The sequence below is a fragment of the Hippocampus bargibanti genome, linkage group LG10, assembly GCF_051943395.1.
Source record: "Hippocampus bargibanti isolate YZ-2025 linkage group LG10, ASM5194339v1, whole genome shotgun sequence".
Taxonomy (NCBI): domain Eukaryota; kingdom Metazoa; phylum Chordata; class Actinopteri; order Syngnathiformes; family Syngnathidae; genus Hippocampus; species Hippocampus bargibanti.
The window spans coordinates 7,416,336-7,436,193 of NC_142743.1; the positions used below are offsets into that span (position 1 = coordinate 7,416,336).

Sequence of the window (19,858 nt, forward strand, 5' to 3'; positions counted from 1 at the left end):
TTGGGTCATAGGTCACTAATGACCTATTGACTTGTAATTCTGTCTGCTGTTTAGGAGTCTCCAAGCCAGTGATTTTTTTTCACTATATAATCAGCTTGTATCCATTCTTCTCTCTCAGGAGGCTTGTTTGCAGGGTAACCTAATAGCAAACTGTTTGGAGCAGCTTTCGGACCCCCACCCACTGCTTCGCCAGTGGGTCGCCATATGCCTTGGCCGCATCTGGCAGAACTTTGACCCGGCCCGCTGGTGCGGAGTTCGTGATAGTGCACACGAAAAGCTCTACATCTTGTTGTCTGATCCAATCCCTGAGGTGAGAGGTTGACTTTGCTATGCGCGTTCAGACACACACACACACACACACGAAACAGCACAAGTTGAAAAAAAGAAATTTGACAATTTTAGGAGTTGAAGTATTTGTCTGAAAAGGAAAATACTCCTGTAACATTGAAAAGACTGATAATATACTCTCATGATTATGAAAATGAATGGTTAATGGAGCCAAAAAAGCATTCCGAGTCTCTCAACCAGTCGTCTTCAACTCAGAAACACAAGACGATCACTCACAATCTACTTTCTCTTCCTACCGGACCCTCACCCAACTTTACGCCATATAATCACAAATTACATATGCCTTCAAAGTGTCACAGACCCAAATGAATCTCTTACAACAACCCGCTAACACAACTGTTGATTTGTGTATTACAAATGTATTACTGCCGTGCATCCCCTCTTTATGTTTTAGATATTATATCGGTCATTTGCATATATTTTGATTAATAACGGCAAAGAGGTGGCAAAATGGTTGGTTGGTTGGTTGGTTGGTTGGCACATCTGCCTCACAGTGTAGAGACCCTTAATGAGTTGTGGCTTGTGTAACCAAAAATGGGTGCCTAAGCCTTCATTTTAGAGGCACAGCAAACTTGACCTCTGCAAAAAAAATGTCAGCAATAAGTCTTTTGACATTTAGTGGACTATCATCACCTTCGCGTCAACACATCTGAAGTTTTTCAACCCCAAAAAAAGTGATGCTGTTTTTGCTTTATATCTAAATATGTTGAAGCTATGTACACATGAAAAGGTCTACACTTATACACACTCCTCAAACAATTTCAGAGCAGTGAGATCAGTTTGTTTACTTTACTCATCAGCTAAAACACAATTGAGTTTGACATCCAAAGATAATGAAAAAAAGTTAGTCAATGTTTGAGCTTTTATTTCAAGGTGCCAAATTTGCTTGTACTTCAGATAGACACCCTGTGGGTTGAAACCATTTGGTCAGAAGTATTTGGACATGCCGTATAAGCCCATCCCTGTCCCATGACACTGTTATTCCAAAGATTAAATAGTACTCAATATCTAAGCTATGTTTCAGAGAGAAACATAGCTTGCAAGAAAGAGAAAGTCATTTGCTTCAGTCCTTAAAATAGGTACCCATCAGTGGTGGGCCGTCAGAGCCAGCAAGGCCTTCTTCGACCTCATTACAGAGGGAGACGATCGGGAGTACAGGGGACTGACAAACGACTTTGTGGACTGATGCCAGCAGAATCACCTCCAGATCAACACCGGGAAAACCAAAGAGCTGGTAGTGGATTTCTGCAGGAAACAATCCTCACCTGCACCGTTGAACATCCAGCGTTCGGACATTGAAAGGGTGACCTCCTACAAGTACCTGGGTGTTGCTCTCAACAATAAACTGAACTGGACTACAAACACGGATGCCCTAATCAAAAAGGGACAGAGTCGCCACTTCCTACTCAGGTCTTTTGGAGTTCAGTGGTCACTCCAAAGACTTTCTATGACTGTGTGGGCTTCAGCCATCCACTATGGAATTGTCTGCTGGTCAGGCAGCATCACCACCCGGGGCAGGAAAAGACTGGAGCGCCTTGTCAAGAGTGCCAGTTCTGTCCTGGGCTGCTCGCTGGACTCTCTGGAGGAGGAGGCTTTGCAATTCTCAATGATCACATGTGAAAAAAACTGGACACTTATAAATATGGGTTGATGCAATACAGTCATATATCATTATGCCTTTCTTAATACTATGTACAGTTTTTTTATGAAACGGTTTTGCACATTTACATTTGCACAATATACAGTTGACATGTTTATTTTGTTATGCTTAGAATATCTTGATTTATATCCTTTCACCCCCCCCCCCACCCCATCCCCTTTCAAATTGCTGCTGTGGACTGCAAATTTCCCCATTGTGGAATGAATAAAGGTTTTCTGATTCTGATTCTGATTCTGATGATCCCCTTGACTAATGTAGTATAACCAGCATCAGAGAATGGACTTTATGAGCCATTGCTTATTACTTGTTGCTGCATGAATATGCCATTATGAGTGCAATGTATTTCTTAACATTGTCTCGTCACATTATAACTCAGAATACACTGACAGGTGCCGAGTTATTGGCCATTTAGCCAGCATTTGTTCTTGGAGATGAACTACGAAGTAGCTAATGCTGAAGTGATTAAGTTCTTCCTTTCCACAAAGCACTCAAAAGACCCACATTGTAGTTTACAAATACGGCACCATTAAACTGCTTTGCCGTATTTCTTCTGCTATATACAGTTGTCTTTCCGTGTAGTTGGGAATGTTATTTCACTGATTCATCTCCCTAATGGATTCATCTTTCATCAACTTGCTAAACTTGTCTTTGAGAGCCTCCCTTATTATAAGTGTGACAAATCAGAGAATGTGAGCACATGCTATGAAACACCATTTTGTCTCCATATTCCTATGTACTCAATGCCCTTACCTCTCTCCCAGGCCTGTAAATAATAGATGATCTCCAGCATAACAGCAAGATTCTCTGCCAGCTTCATAGCTCCATTATTCATATTTCTTACATTCAACAACTGTGCTCACAACCGCATTGCCAACGTGTCATTGATAACCCCCGGGGTACTGCTTGGATGCACGATGATAGAATGATGCAAAAAATCGATTAAACGCATGAAAGGTAGGCTTATGTGAGAAAAGGGCTAAAAATGTTACTGTATTCTTACTTCTGCTCCCCAGTCAGCTGTAGAATTGTTTTTAAAATTCTGCTACAGGTCTATAAATTACGTATTGGGTTGGGTTCTGAAATCATCAAAGAAATGAAAATTGAATATAAACCAAGTTGGATTTAGAGGTGCATAGATTTGCTCAGCAAACACGGTGAAGCTGCATTTAGTTCCATTGATGTCAATGGAATAAAAAGTGTCATTGTTATGAAATTCAGATCTTCTAATTGTTTCTTAAATCTTCTTTTTTCTTGTTTATTTTGTAGTTACAGTGATAACTTGGCTTAGGATCTTAATTGTTGTAGTGTGTAAGGCGAAAAGTGTGTATCCCCAAAAATTAGTTCCCATAGGAAGCCATTAAAATGAGAATAATCCGTTCCCAGGTCCCCATGAAACATAATTTTCTATTTTCGCATTTTCTAAGCCTTAAAACTACACCAAATATATCTTATTTTATGTATAATAAATGTGCTATGGTATTATAATTAAAGAAATCAACTTTACTGTATAATGGTGATTTTATTTACATTTGTGATGGTTGTTCATGGCTTGATGCAGTGGAGTGGCTGGTTTCATCAGCATTAAACACTTGATGAGGAGCGTAGCCTTCTTCTTTCACCATCTTAATGAATGATCCCTTGTAGGTGCTTTCTCTGCGATAATTTTACCTAGTTCCTCATCAATTGTGTTCTATTTAGCTGGGTTGATAGCGTTTTGCATCAAGTGTACAGATGGCTTGTGCCATTTGTGGAGCCTGATTGATGGAATATTTGAACCTTGCAGTCTACACTCTGCCTTTGAACTATCAAAGTTGAAACAAGTCCAAATTTCACCGTTTTCTATCCATTTTCTCAGTCTCTCTCTGTTGTCTGCCTGTCTCTTTAATGTTTAAACACTCCCCCCTCACTGCTGCGTTCTTGACCAATCACATGGCTTTAAGCGAAGACTGGGTGCGGGGAATAGAGAAAAACAAGTCGGCTGCCATTTTCTTGTTAGTGAACGGGCTCGTTCGCGAATGACACATCACTCATTGTGGTGCTTTGTGTGTATCCCGAAAAATAGTTCGTATGCCAAGGTAAAAAAAAAAAAAAAAAATGTGTAAGCCAAGGGGTTCGTAAACCGAGGTATCACTGTATTTGAGAAACCTATTGTTTCTCCTTTGACATTTATTTTCTGTTAACTTGAAGTGTTGTCATTGTAAGTCACTTGAGTTTTCTCTGTTTTGCTTCTAAATGTTGTTCACTCGTGTTTTATCAATGCTTTTTAAGTCTTTTCCATTAGCTTGTTTGAAGCACATTGAGTCACCTTGTGTATGAAACGTGATATACTCTAAAAATGAAGCTTCCATGCCTGGAATAAAATAAGGAAATAAAATGTCCTGCAGATTCTCTAAAAAGGGATGCAGAACAGAGCGGTAATTATTACTTTGCACGCTAAGCAAAGTGGTTTGATTAGATTTTGATTAAATTAGATTAGTTAGATTAGATAAAATCAGCCTTTGTCTCACAGTGGAGAAACTTATATTTGTCCGAATCAAAAACAAAATACAGGAGCTGCTGTAAAGGCAGCCACTCTCGCAGGAACATCTTGAAATAAAGAAAATCACTTTATGAGCAGCATTTGTTGTTAATGAAAGCAGACAGATACAGACATAAAATGGCAAACAGATATTGACGCAAAAGCTTTCTGAAATGTGGAGCGGTGCGGCGAGGCATGGTTTCCTCTCACTTTACATGCCCTTTAATTTCCAAGCACCAATTAGCTGTGAGCAAGTGAGTAACTGCTCTCGATGCAAATCTCATCAACCTTATGCACGTAATGCAGTGTTGGGTCATAGGTCACTAATGACCTATTGACTTGGAATTCTGTGTGCTGTTTAGGAGTCTCCAAGCCAGTGATTTTTTTTCACTATATAATCAGCTTGTATCCATTCTTCTACTCTCTCTCATCAGGAGGCTTGTTTGCAGGGTAACCTAATAGCAAACTGTTTGGAGCAGCTTTCGGACCCCCACCCACTGCTTCGCCAGTGGGTCGCCATATGCCTTGGCCGCATCTGGCAGAACTTTGACCCGGCCCGCTGGTGCGGAGTTCGTGATAGTGCACACGAAAAGCTCTACATCTTGTTGTCTGATCCAATCCCTGAGGTGAGAGGTTGACTTTGCTATGCGCGTTCAGACACACACACACACACACACACGAAACAGCACAAGTTGAAAAAAAGAAATTTGACAATTTTAGGACTTGAAGTATTTGTCTGAAAAGGAAAATACTCCTGTAACATTGAAAAGACTGATAATATACTCTCATGATTATGAAAATGAATGGTTAATGGAGCCAAAAAAGCATTCCGAGTCTCTCAACCAGTCGTCTTCAACTCAGAAACACAAGACGATCACTCACAATCTACTTTCTCTTCCTACCGGACCCTCACCCAACTTTACGCCATATAATCACAAATTACATATGCCTTCAAAGTGTCACAGACCCAAATGAATCTCTTACAACAACCCACTAACACAACTGTTGATTTGTGTATTACAAATGTATTACTGCCATGCATCCCCTCTTTCCGTTTTAGATATTATATCGGCCATTTGCATATATTTTGATTAATAACGGCAAAGAGGTGGCAAAATGGTTGGTTGGTTGGTTGGTTGGCACATCTGCCTCACAGTGTAGAGACCCTTAATGAGTTGTGGCTTGTGTAACCAAAAATGGGTGCCTAAGCCTTCATTTTAGAGGCACAGCAAACTTGACCTCTGCAAAAAAAATGTCAGCAATAAGTCTTTTGACATTTAGTGGACTATCATCACCTTCGCGTCAACACATCTGAAGTTTTTCAACCCCAAAAAAAGTGATGCTGTTTTTGCTTTATATCTAAATATGTTGAAGCTATGTCAGAATCAGAATCAGAATCAGAATCAGAATACCTTTATTCGTCCCGCAATGGGGAAATTTGCAGTCCACAGCAGCAATTGAAGAGGGATGGGGTTGGGGTGGGAGTGAAAGGATAGAAAACAAGATATTCTAAGCATAACAAAATAAAAATGTCAACTGTATACTGTGCAAATGTAGATGTGCAAAAACCGTTCTATAAACAAGACTGTACATAGTGCAGAATCAATGTACACATGTACACATATGTACACATAAAAAGGTCTACACTTATACACACTCCTCAAACAATTTCAGAGCAGTGAGATCAGTTTGTTTACTTTACTCATTAGCTAAAACACAATTGAGTTTGACATCCAAAGATAATGAAAAACAGTTATTCAATGTTTGAGCTTTTATTTCAAGGTGCCAAATTTGCTTGTACATCATATAGACACCCTGTGGGTTGAAACCATTTGGTCAGAAGTATTTGGACATGCCGTATAAGCCCATCCCTGTCCTATGACACTGTTATTACAAAGATTAAATAGTACTCAATATCTAAGCTATGTTTCAGAGAGAAACATAGCTTGCAAGAAAGAGAAAGTCATTTGCTTCAGTCCTTAAAATTGGTACCCATCAGTGGTGGGCCGTCAGAGCCAGCAAGGCCTTCTCTGCTGGCCTAACATAATCAGACATCATTATCATAATTATAATAAAAGTCAATTTCATTAAAAAAGTATTTTTTCTAAATATATCTATAATTATTCTACATACTGTTTTCTTGATGTTATATTATATCCATTTGGTTATGCTCCTTTCAGTGTTGTAGTTTTAGGTCAGAGTTTTTAATCCAATCAGAATTCAGCTAGCTTGTGTCACCAGGCTGTATGAAATCTGACCGACGCCTTCAGAATCAACAGTGAGGGCGTCTGTGCGCTGTACATGAACAGGCACATGTAGTTGATATATAGTTGCGATAGCCAATCAGATCACGGGTTGGCACAGTAAGGCCAGCTAGAGGGCCTCGCGTTGAACATGACATGCACGCGTCCTGTGATTGGATACTCACTTTACCTCAGCCCTCAGCAGAGGCAGCGCTATGCAAATCAACCAAGCTACAACAGATCAGACCCGGAAACTTTAGCAGAAAAACCAAGTATATCTACTCGCTTTTTTTAACCCACAATGGCTGAAGGAGAGGACCACTCGCTGTCGCATGTAGGCCTATTCTCAAGAACAAATGAAAAGATTTGTTTACTTTTATTTTCAACAAATAGTTCGTTTTGTGAACGTCTTGTTGTTTTTCTTATATTAAACTGACATTTTGTAATTTAGCGTAAAATCTTGTTAAAGATTGCATATTATTGGTGGACTTAATCAAACTTTGTGGACAAATGATTTTAAATTTCCTTTTATTTTTAAGTGTTTGCAGTATCACGTACAGTGACAAGTTCTAATTGCTGATGCAGATTTATTGATGTGTAATTGCTCCGGAAAATAGCCTGTGTTGTAGACGATTAAGGTGATGCCACGCCCAGTACTGCGTGCGTGTGCTTTTGTAAATGATATCTCCAGCCGTTGTGTCATAAATTATGGTATTACGAGGGATATTTGTTCAAGTCGGACTAAGTAGGACTTCACTGAAGGCCTAGGTGTGAAATGCACGGACCGCCACTGGTACCCATAAATATGTATTATTCCCTCGCAATGTTTTAATCATGATATAATGGTAATGGAAAGTCCAACTCGTATAATTGGCTGCAAAAACATATTCTGGCCCGGCATGTACCTTGGTTTTCAACACATTGGCCTCATCCATTGCCTCGAAAAGTTTTCACCATGCCGTTTCAAATATTAACTGGTTATAGAGGCCCTGAAGCAAAGCTAATCGAGAGTGTGATTTAAAGGAATGTTGAATGATGTTGTAAATCAATAATTGTGTCACTCCAGGTGAGATGTGCCGCTGTCTTTGCTCTCGGTACATTTGTGGGAAACTCTGCAGAGAGGACGGACCACTCCACCACCATCGACCACAATGTGGCCATGATGCTTGCCCAGCTCATCAACGATGGCAGTCCTGTAGTCCGCAAGGTTGCTCAACACACACACATGCACACAGACACACATACATGCACATACACGCATACACATGTGCACAGACAGACAGAAGTGGTTGAAAAGTTGAAAAGTGACAGCCCATTTACAGATTAAGCTGAGGCAAACTCATCCAGACTTATAATATTTGATCATTTATCTTGGATACTTTTGTTTGTGTGAAACTGAAAAAAATGTGTTTAATGCGAAATATCACCCAAAAATTTCTCTCAGTATAAAGTGTCTAATTAGCATCAGGGTACAAATGTCATCTCTTGCCCTCAAATGTCATGTGCTTTCGTAAACCATTGTTTGTATGATTGTTTTTTTTCTCTGTATTTACTTGTCCGAAGGATTTTACAGGCCACTGAAGTGCTTTTTCCATTCCCCACCCCGCCCCCACCAAGATGGCGGCTGATTGTCATGTTGTTATTTAGAGTAGTGTTCTCCAAACATCAAAGAGAGAAACCTTGCATTTGAAGGTTTTACAGTCAGCTGTTTTTTGTTTGTGTGTTTGTTTTTTTTTTATTACGGCAACATTTATGGCGAACAATTGACGTCTGTTAGCTTCAGTGACCTATCAGCAGTGACGTGCGGTGAGGTTCATGGCTGGTGAGGCACTGACGTCATCACAGTCAGATTTACAAACCTATGCACTCTACAGAATAGCTTATTCACAATTTGATTGGCAACAGTTAACGTGTTTTGTTTAAAATGTCATGTCAGCATTCTTTATACTACAAACTGGCATCGCTAAATTCTTTGTAGAAGCCTTCCTTATCTTTCTTGAGTTTTAAAAATCTCTCTGTCTCAAAGGAGATCACTGCCAGTGAAGAAAATCGTTCTTGATCAGTCCTGTTCCGACTGTACGTTTTCAGTCTTTTCAGTGCTGAGAATGACCACTCCACTGATGCTGTTGTAGCTGGAAGAGTGATCACGAGCTGGATCAACTTTGTCGCCTCAGGAATAGTTTCAATGAGATTCTTCTGGGCCAAAAAGCTGAGAAGCTGTCCAGGAGATTTACATCCATCCCTCACCATTTGTGAGCTATACAGTCCGGTGTTGGTCTTCCTTTAATTATTATCTCCTGCTTCGATTGAAAGTCCAGTTTAGAAAATTCTTTCAATTTAGATATTTGATCCTCCATTCAGAAAAAAACACGAAAAAATGAATGGATGGTTGCACTTAACTTGATAACTGTTTCCTGTAGCTTGCTGTCACTAATTCTATTATTCTGCAGCCGAAGAGTCGCAAGAAGAATCTCTGTAATCACCAGCACGCCCTGTCATGAGGCAGGAGAACTGTGTGCCTCACCTATGCACACAGTTTTGATAAAAATAAAAAAAACACTGTAGTACAGTGTTTATAATGTGCAGTGACTGTACATTATATACACCAGCTAAACTGCAGAAATTTAGTTCATCTACTAAAAGTTTTTGAACACTTTAATAGGGATATGCAGAGGCACAGCAACGCAGTCTCACTGCAGAGCAAGCCAGCACAGTTAGCATAGTCATTGCACAATCCATGGTGAGTCTCAGCCAGCTGCTGCCTCACCGCCCGTCTCTACTTAGTATTTGAACAGTAAATGTGAAAATTCAGCATTTAAAAAAAAAATCCAAAATTGGTGAAGTTAAATGGAAAAGAACTTTAAAGTACAAATCAATAAATAAATATAAGGTTAATTTATTTTTTCATTTGATTTTCCATGATGACACGTGAGGCACAGCCTCACCTGCCTCCCCTGATTGCACGTCACTGCCGATCAGTCAGATGAGTGCTACCTCAGTGTCGAGACTGTACTTCCATTAAGTACACACAGTCGCCGATGTACATCAACGTACGAAGGAGTCCCATTGGGAAAATCAAAATTGTACTGTTCACATTGACATGATGAAAAATCCCAATGCATCTCACATTAGACGAAAACCACACGAATAGACATGCTGTCTCAGTGCCGGTTGAAGCTCGGTCAAAGTGAGTTGAATTTTTGCTTTTTTTTCCAATTTATGCGCTGTGGTTTATTTCATATTAAGCTCTTTTTGAAAATTCTCTAGAATTTGAGTTCATTTTGCATTTACAGTGATTCCCCAAATATTCTGTGGTGAAAACTATCAGCACTCCCTAAAGAGCAAAATGATCTTTTAAATAAATACAATGTCCACCCTTTTTTTACTGACATTTGCCCACGCAATGTGTTTCAATGAGTGAATAGGGAATGTAGTGTCTGCTTTTTATATTTCTTCTCTCTGATCGATTTTGTCTTCCTGCCTTCTTTCTTTCTTCAGGCCATTCATTACACAATGCTCTGCCATCCATCTTGTGTCTGTCAATGAAAAGGTTTCTTCAGCTGTCATCTGTACTTTTTTGAAGGTGTCAGACGTTTCGCTTCTGATCCAGTATCGGCCCTATATATATATATATATATATATATATATATATATATATATCCCTAATGTCCAGACATGGCGGCGCTGGACACTGCTATGATAGGTCCCTACTCTCAGATTGGGGGGAGCAGAGGACCACTCCCTGCGGCCCCACCTATTGTTCTTACATTCCTGACTAACGACTGGCCTCATTGCCCCACTCCCTCCGGTATCAACTCATCAGCATTACTAATGTTGCCTAACCTATGTTGCCTAAGCAGGCTATTGTATGAATGATCCAAATTGAACCTCACCCCACCATATCGGTTTAATGAAGGATTTAGCGTTTTTATGAAAATGGCTTCTTTTACTCCCCTTTCAAACCATCTATCTTCTTTCGCTAAGATTTTAACCTCATTGTCATCAAATGAGTGGTTGCTAGCTTTTTAGGTGCATATGTACTGCCGATTGAGGCCCACTAGTATTATCCCTGCGATGTTGATAGTCTTTTTTTGAGAATTTATTTAGTCTCTCCAATGTATTGCTCTTTACAATTTTCATTCTTACAATGTATTGAATAAACTACATTACTTTGTTTTTCATTTGGCAGCCTATCTTTTGGATGCACTAATTTTTGCCTTAAAGTGTTTATTGGTTTGAAATAAGTAGGAATTTTGTGTTTCCAAAGTACTCTGTAGTTTTTCAGAAACTCCTGCAATGTAAGGTACTGCTACTCCTCTCCTTTTTGTATCTTCAGAATTTTTGGTTTCATTCCCTATTCTTTCTTTCTGACATTTGTTAAACGACCACTGAGGGTACCCACAGTTTGTGAGTGCTCTCCTGATATGGTTTGACTCCTTTTCTCTGCCTTCGACGCTTGTTGGTATTAGTTTAGCCCTATGCTGGAGGGTTCTGATAACTCCTAGTTTGTGTTGTAGAGGATGGTTCGAATCGAAAAGTAAGTATTGGTCAGTGTGTGTAACCTTCCTAAAGATTTCTGTTTTTAGCGCTCTGTCCTCTTTTATAATTACTTTACAATCCAAAAAGGCTAGTTGGTTCTCTTTAATGTCCTCACGAGTAAATTTGATGTTGATGTCTACCGAGTTAAAGTAATCTGTGAAGGATTGAATTTCTTGTTTTTTAATGATGATGTAGCCACAAAGCAACATATATCTTCTTGTGTCGGTCCCAAACCCGGATAAATACAGAGGGTTGTGTCAGGAAGGGCATCCGACGTAAAAGCTTGGCCAAAACAAACATGCGGATCAAACCTCTGAAGATGGAGGACACTGATTTGCTGTGGCGACCCCTTGAAGGGAAAAGCCGAAAGCAAAAGAAGTTTTTTAATGATGATGAAAGTATCGTCCACATATCTAAACCAGTGTCTAGGTTTTGTCCCCAGGAAGGGGCCTGTTTCTCCATCTCTTCCATGTACAGATTAGCCACTATGGGTGAAACTGGTGAGCCCATAGCACAACCATGAATTTGTTTGTAAAATTCTTCACTAAATTGAAAATACATAGTATTAAGTTAGATTTACAATAATTGGCAGATGCGGTCCGGTTTAAGTTTGTTTTTTTCATGCAAAGAAACGTCAGCAGTCTCGTCCTCACCACTGAGACTCCTCAGGTTACAATATGAGGTCTTTGATCCTCACTACAAACCCTGTGGTGTTCTCTACGTGATATTCTGTGTTCCCAACCAACAGAGCTAAGATAGTTTTTAGATATTTGGCTACATTGTATGTAGAGGAGTCAATGCTACAAACAATGGGTCTGAGGGGGAACCATTCTTTATGTATTTTAGGCAGGCCATAGATACATGGCGTGGCCTCTCCCAGGTATAATCTAAAATACATTTGTTTGTCTATGTTTTCCTTTCCTTTCTTATAAATTTGTTGCATTTTATCGGCTAAGTATCCGAGTTCCAGGGGTGCTTGCTTCAAGCATGTAGGAATTAACCAGCTCTGTCTACATCTAAGATTGAATCTGAGGTGGTTCTTTAAATCAGCTAATTTAAAAGTGGCCTTTTCTAAGTTACGTACCAGCAGAAGGACGTCTCTCCCAAAGTTAGCAGCAATGCGTCTGTGTAAGCTCTCAGTCGTACAGGAGTGGTCCATCGATGAAAAGGTTTCTTTAGCCAGTCGTTAGTCAGGAATGTAGGAACAATCGGTGGGGCCACAGGGAGTGGTCCTCTGCTCCCCCCAACCTGAGACTAGGGCACTGGACAAGCGTTAATAAGTGCATGGACATAGATGGTTTGTTATGTTTTTTCTAAATTGAAAATATCTTCAATTACAAAAAAAAAAAAAAAATGGAAGATATCTTGAAAACCCTTCTCGCAAATCAGGAAGCCCAATATCAGGCCAATTTGGCTCTCCGAGAGGAGCAAAAGAGAGCAAATGAACTTAAGGCAGAGGAATTGCTCTTGCAAAAACAAATGGCCGCCAAGAACATTCCCCGGGTGAAGGCGGGTGATTTTGTAGCCAAGATGGGGGCGACGGATGATATTGAGGCGTACCTGCATACATTTGAAGCAACAGCCACTCGAGAAAGGTGGCCCAAGCAGCAGTGGGCGGGATTGCTTGCACCCTTCCTGACAGGGGAATCACTGAATGCTGTCCTGGACTTGACCGCAGACAGAGCAGAGGACTAGGATTATCTAAAAGCTGAAATTCTCAGCAGACATGGGCTCACCAAGTTCGGAATGGCACAGCGCTTCCACACCTGGACGTTCCGGCCAGACCAACCTCCACGGGCACAGATACACGAATTGGCCCGCATCGCCCGGAAGTGGCTGGAACCGGAAAGGAGCACGGCAGCTGAGGTGGTCGAGGCCATTGTCGTGGATCGCTACTTACGAGCCCTGCCCTATGAGGCAAAAAAGATCATCAGCCAGCAGTCGCTGACTACTGCCTGTCAAACAGTGGCAGCAGTGGAACAGTACCAGGCCACAGCGGAGATGCTGCGAACGACCAGGAAGGAAACCGGCAACACATCCCCACCCAGGACTGGAATGGCCCGCACAAAGGCGCCCAAGCTCCCCAACACAGCTGATGAAGCTGATGAAGATGGCTCCAGGCGGCACCAGAAGCCCACCCAGGCACTGGCAGATACCCAGGGGCACTGAGCCCAGACGATGCCACAGATGCGGAGAGACGGGACACATCTCACGGCAGTGTGGCAAACCAACGGAAGAGTCCATGCCGACCGCTGACTCTTCCAGTGCCCACCCTGCTCACTATGCCTCCCTCCTGGGGGGTAGTGACAGCTCACTAACTAGACCCTCCACCTGTCCAGTGACAGTTAATCAACAGGATGTTGAAGCCCTGCTGGACTCCGGAAGCCTGGTCACCTTGGTGTGCCAAACGCTGGTGGATCCAACCAGGTTGTCTCCAGAGAAAACCCTTCTAGTCTCATGTGTCCACGGAGACACCAGAGAGTACCACACCACCGAACTCACCATGACCACAACCAAGGGAATCATCCGCATAGTAGCTGGCGTGGTTGACTCTCTCCCTGTACCCCTCCTGATTGGACGCGACTGCCCGGCCTTTACCTCGGAAGGGGAGAGGTAAGACGCGTGTCTTGAATGCTCAAGCCTACCCCCCTGATTCACTCTCCCCAGCCTGTGCTCTCTTAGGGACAGCAAATGCACCACCGGAGACAGAGTCTGGCCCAGAGACAGCCGAGGAGACTTCAGTCTCAGAAAATCTCCCGGCTTCCAGTGGTGATGAGAACCCAGTGACCCGGAAGCTGCCTCCTCTAACAGGGCGATATGGTACAGCCCAGTTACAGGATCCTACCCTTGCCAACGCCGTGAAAACTGTGCAGGTTTTAGAGGGTGTAGTACTGGGGGAGAGGACGAGTCCCACATACCCCCATTTTGCTGTTGACCGGGGGTTAATATACCAGGTAACGAAGCAAAATGGTGAAGTACGTGAACAACTTCTCGTACCACAACCACACAGGGCTGCAGTCCTGGACTTGGCACACACACACCTGCTAGGGGGACACTAGGGGTAGAAAAGACGAAAGAGAGAATCAACGGTTCTTCTGGCCAGGTGTGCACAAGGATGTGGAGAACTATTGTCGTTCTTGCCCGGAGTGCCAACAGGTGGCGCCAAAGCCCACATACAGAAACCCGCTCATTCCCTTACCCATCATTGAGACCCCTTTTCAGAGGCTTGGGCTGGATATAGTTGGACCTCTACCAAAAAGTGCTAGGGGACACCAATATATTTTAGTTATGGTTGATTATGCCACTCGGTTTCCAGAGGCTGTTCCCTTCAGAAAGGCTACCACTAGGCAGATTGCAAAGGAACTATTTGCTCTCACCAGCCGGGTGGGAATCCCAAAGGAGATTCTGTCAGACCAAGGAAGCCCCTTTATGTCCAAGGTCATGAAGGACCTATGTGCCCTGTTCAAGGTCAAGCAACTGAGAACCTCCATCTACCACCCACAGACGGATGGGTTGGTAGAACGGTTCAACAAGACCCTCAAGGCCATGATGAGGAAAGTGATCAAAGAAGATGGCCGAAACTGGGATCAACTGCTGCCGTACTTGCTGTTTGCCGTGTGGGAGGTACCACAGTCGTCGAGTGGGTTTTCACACTTTGAGCTGTTGTACTCTTACAGACCCCGGGGACTGCTGGATATCGCCAAAGAGGCGTGGGAAGAGCAGCCGTGCCGACAAGGTACCCTCATCGAGCATGTGGGGGACATGAGGGAAAGGATGAAGGCCATTTATCCGATAGTGCGAGAGCACATGGAAGCGGCCCAACGACAGCAGCAAGCCTCCTACGATAGACCTGCCCAGCCTCGAGAGTTCAAGCCAGGGGACAGAGTGCTGGTCTTGGTGCCAACGGTGGAGTGCAAATTCCTGGAATCCTGGCAGGGGCCCTTTGAGGTCATCGAGCGCATGGGGGAGGTAAACTACAAGGTGAGGCAACCTGGTAAGAGGAAACCTGAGCAGATTTACCACGTTAACCTCCTAAAGAAATGGCATGCCAGAGAGGTGCTGTTCAGTTGTCCCCCCCACCCCCCAGCGAAGCTAAGAAACCGGCAAGAGAAGAAGTTCAGATGGGCCCAAGTTTGTCCCCACACCAACGCCAGCTGACGCTCGAATTGGTTGAGCGTAACCAAGACGTCTTCTCCTCCATACCTGGACACACAGACGTGGTGCAACACGAGATCTGCACCACACCCGGAAAAACAGTCCACCAACGTCCATACCGTGTGACGGAGGCCCGTAAGACAGCTATCCAGGAGGAGATAAGGAAAATGCTGGAACTTGGAGTAATTGAGGAGTCCCAAAGTGCCTGGGCAAGTCCAATTGTGTTGGTTCCGAAGCCAGACGGGTCAATACGATTCTGTAATGACTATCGGAAGTTGAATGAGGTGTCTGAATTTGATGCGTGTCCAATGCCTTGTGTTGATGATCTTATTGACTCCCTGGGACAGGCACGCTTCATCACCACTCTAGACCTCACAAAGGGTTATTGGCAGGTGCCCCTGACCCCGGCATCAAAGGAGAAGACAGCCTTCGCCACAACTGAGGGACTCTACCAGTACACCAGGCTCCCGTTTGGTCTCCATGGAGCACCCGCCACGTTTCAGCGCCTAATGGATCAGATTCTCACCCCCCACAAGAGGTACGCGGCAGCATACTTGGATGATGTCTCCCGACTGGGAGAGTCACTTACCCCAAGTGCAAGCTGTGATTGACTCCTTCAGAAAAGCAGGTCTCACAGCAAACCCGAAAAAGTGCAGGTTGGCATTTGGCGAGACCAACTACACTATAGGACGGGGGCTGGTGAAGCCTCAAGAAGCAAAACTACGGGCTATACAAGATTGACCCAACCCCTTACCAAGAAGCAGGTGAGGTCGTTCTTAGGCATGGATGACTACTATAGACGCTTTATCGCTGACTTTGCTACTATAGCAGCCCCCATGACAGAATTGACGACCAAAAAACACTCCCGATTGGTGAAATGGAGCCCAGAGGCCGAAATGGCCTTCGCCAATCTAAAACAGGCGCTGTGTTCCAGTCCGATCCTGGTGGCACCAGACTTCAGCAAGGAATTCATTGTCCAAGCTGATGCATCAGAAGTTGGTCTGGGGGCTGTACTCTCTCAAGTACATGGAGGAGAGGAACATCCCATCCTGTACCTTAGCAGGAAGCTGTTGCCCAGGGAAAAGAACTATTCCACAGTGGAGAAGGAGTGTCTTGCCATTACATGGGCTTTGGAGTCATTACGCTTCTATCTCCTTGTTAGACGTTTCACGGTGGTCTCTGATCATGCTCCTCTACAATGGATTGCCAGAAACAGGGAGACCAACGGCAGAATAACCAGGTGGTTCTTGAGCCTGCAGGCCTTTAACTTCTCTGTGGTCCACAGGGCTGGCAAGCGCCAAGGCAATGCGGATGCCCTCTCCCAAAGGGAGGCCTTCCTTGCCTGTTTCGCATCCTTCACCCCGCCGAGGACGTCAGTCTCAAGGGGGTGGATGTGTGATGTCACGAGAGGCTGGGTTCTGGAGGGCAAATACATCCCCCTAAGATGGCTTCACCCAGAGAGAGTTTTGGCCCCATCTGGTGGAAGGCAGCAATTCAAACACCACACCTGCGGCTGATCACGGCTTGATTGGCAGGCAACGCTTTTAAGGCGGAGAGCCTCTGAGTGTGGGCCCGGGGGAGACAAGCTCTATTGCTGTGCTCTGTGGAGAAATTGATTGCCGTGTGGAACTCATTGCCAGTTGGGACCACACGACAGGACACTGGATTCGGACCTTGCTAAAGGTGGCTAGGCTACATGAGGAGGACGTCAAGAGGGGTGAGGCCTCGAAACTCTTGGAAAAGAACTCCGTCTTCAGTTTCACCTCAGAAGAGATTTTATTATGATTTAAATATTGAAAGAGACACTATTCTTGCCTTTGTTACTTGTGAATTCCCCCCTGAAATCCTTTATTAAAACCTGTGTTTGTATTCAAACCTGTCGCCCATCGCGCTCCTTGTCCTATCCCGCTGAGGGCTAGCCTCTCATGACATTACAATATATATATATATATATATATATATATATATATATGGGGCCGATACTACCAGTAAGACTTTAGTTCGCTGAAGTAGCATCTTGGATAAGAAGTGAAACGTCTGACACCTTCAAAAAAGTATAGATGACGGCTGAAGAAACCTTTTCATCGATGGACCACTCCTGTATGACTGAGACCTTACACAGACATCTTGTGTCTGGTGATAATCATCAGTATGTTTAAACTGTATGTACAGTTGGTTATATGAGGCATTTCATATTGATTTTGCAGGAGTTGGTGGTAGCATTGAGTCACCTGGTGGTCCAATACGAAAGCAACTTCTGTACTGTTGCCCTTCAGTTCATAGAGGAGGAGAAAAATTATACAGTGCCGTCACCAGCCAACACTTCAGGTATGCCCTCTGTAACACTGTTCAAGTTCAACTGACTACAAACTCACAAACAGACTTTTTTTTTTTTTTTTGGGGGGGGGGGGGTATTTGGGAATCAGACCTCATTTTTTCACAAAAGGCTTTTGGTTATTTATTTATATACATATTTATTTCAGTGCATTTATAATTAGATGCTTTTTTTTTGCTTTTCATCGACTAGCCCAGTCTGTATCCCCGCAAACGGCGGGCGTCCAATGTAGTCCTTTTACATACTTTTCCCATCAAAACTTACTTGCTTTTGCCCCTTGGTTGGTTTCCGGGCAACTTTATGATAATTTTTGGCTTGCTGTTCAGCTGGATTCAGTTCTTGACTTTTGAGTTAGGGTGGCTCAAGTGTTTTGTTCTATAACTGTTGATAACATTATTTGCAATTGTGTGAGATCCAATACAAGAGATGTATAAGAAATGTGCCATTGTTTTAGAATCAATATATTCTGTTTAATGTTTGGATTTGTACTCTCAGAGCGACAACTTTACATGCTTATAATTGCAGATTTATGCAGTGTTGAACGGTCATGGAATATCGACGCAACTATGTAGATTCTATGAAATGTATGGGGGTAAAAGGACCTTTGCAAACATTGTCATGCTGTATTTTGATTAACACTGTTAGTTGCATGGTTAATTATAATAATAATTATAATAATAAAAACAGGGGGAAGAGATAAAGAAGGTGGAGGATTATAATAATAATTATAATAATAAAAAAACAGGGGGAAGAGATAAAGAAGGTGGAGGATTTTAAGTACTTGGGGTCAACTGTCCAGAGCAATGGAGAGTGTGGAAAAGAAGTGAAGAAGCGTGTCCAGGCAGGCTGGAGAAAAATGTCAGGTGTGATGTGTGATAGAAGGGTTCCAGCTAGGATGAAAGGAAAAGTGTATAAAACCGTGGTGAGACCAGCCATGATGTTTGGACTGGAGACAGTGCCACTGAAGAAAAGACAGGAAGCAGAGCTGGAGGTAGCAGAGCTGAAGATGTTGAGGTTTTCTTTGGGAGTGACCAGGTTGGATAGGATTAGGAATGAGTACATTAGAGGGACAACTCATGTTAGAGGCTTTGCAGAGAAAGTCAGAGAGGCCAGACTGAGATGGTTTGGACATGTCCAGAGGAGAGAGAGTGACTATATAGGGAGAAGGATGCTGAGCCTTGAACTGCCAGGCAGGAGACCGAGAGGAAGACCGAAGAGGAGGTTTATGGATGTGGTCAAAGAGGACATGAAGAGGATGCACAAAACTGGCATAGATGGAGGACACTGATTCGCTGTGGCGACCCCTCAGGGGAAAAGCCGAAAGGAAAAGAAGAAGAAGTTGCATGGTTAATTATTGTGATTGTGTAGAACTGCTCTCTATCATCTAGGGAGCTGTTCCTGGTAATGTGTGCCTTGTTTACTGGCTTGAGAGAGTTAAAATATTGAAAACAGTTATTCGGATGACACAGAAGAGGGTGACAACAATTAACATTGTGTGAAATAAATACCCCTCCAACAGTTTCAATTAACAATGGACATTGTCTTTTTAAAAGCGGAATTTTTCTGGTTAACAAATTATAGGTAGATGTGCAGGTGGTCTATTTTTTTTGTGACATTTGATTTTTGCTTCTCAGGCAGTGATGTGTTGAAAATGGTAGTTGTGAAAGACCTCCACCTCACAATTCACAGGTGCAGGTTTCAATTTTGGCTTTGGCCTTCCTGTGTGGAGTTTGCATGCTCTCCGTGTGCCTGCGTTGGTTTTCTCCGGATACTCCTATTTGCTCCCACATTCCAAAAACATGCACCATAGGTTAGTTATTTACTCTCAATTGTTCCTAGGTGTGACTATGAGCGCGTATGGTTAATCTCTGTGCCCTGCAATTGGCTGCCAACCAATTCAGTGTATACCAAATTGTGCAACAACCATTATGAGGATAAGCGGATCAGAAAATGGATGGATATTTCATCTAGCACCTTTTTAATTGTGGCCTCTATCTTCTAAAGAGCTTCTGTGAAGGTCTTCTCTCAACAATTTGTGTCAGATTTCTTTGATTATCACT

General features: G+C 43.0%; 1 protein-coding gene across 1 annotated transcript in view; it reads left to right on the plus strand.

Moving 5' to 3' along the window:
* The window catches only part of rptor (regulatory associated protein of MTOR, complex 1), a 182,450-nt gene that overhangs the window by 99,291 nt on the left and 63,301 nt on the right, over positions 1 to 19,858 (plus strand). Inside the window, exons 17-19 of the mRNA XM_089007081.1 lie at positions 119 to 310; positions 7,836 to 7,976; positions 17,671 to 17,791. Of these exons, the coding sequence (XP_088863207.1) occupies positions 119 to 310; positions 7,836 to 7,976; positions 17,671 to 17,791 (454 nt within the window). The remainder of the gene's footprint in view (positions 1 to 118; positions 311 to 7,835; positions 7,977 to 17,670; positions 17,792 to 19,858) is intronic.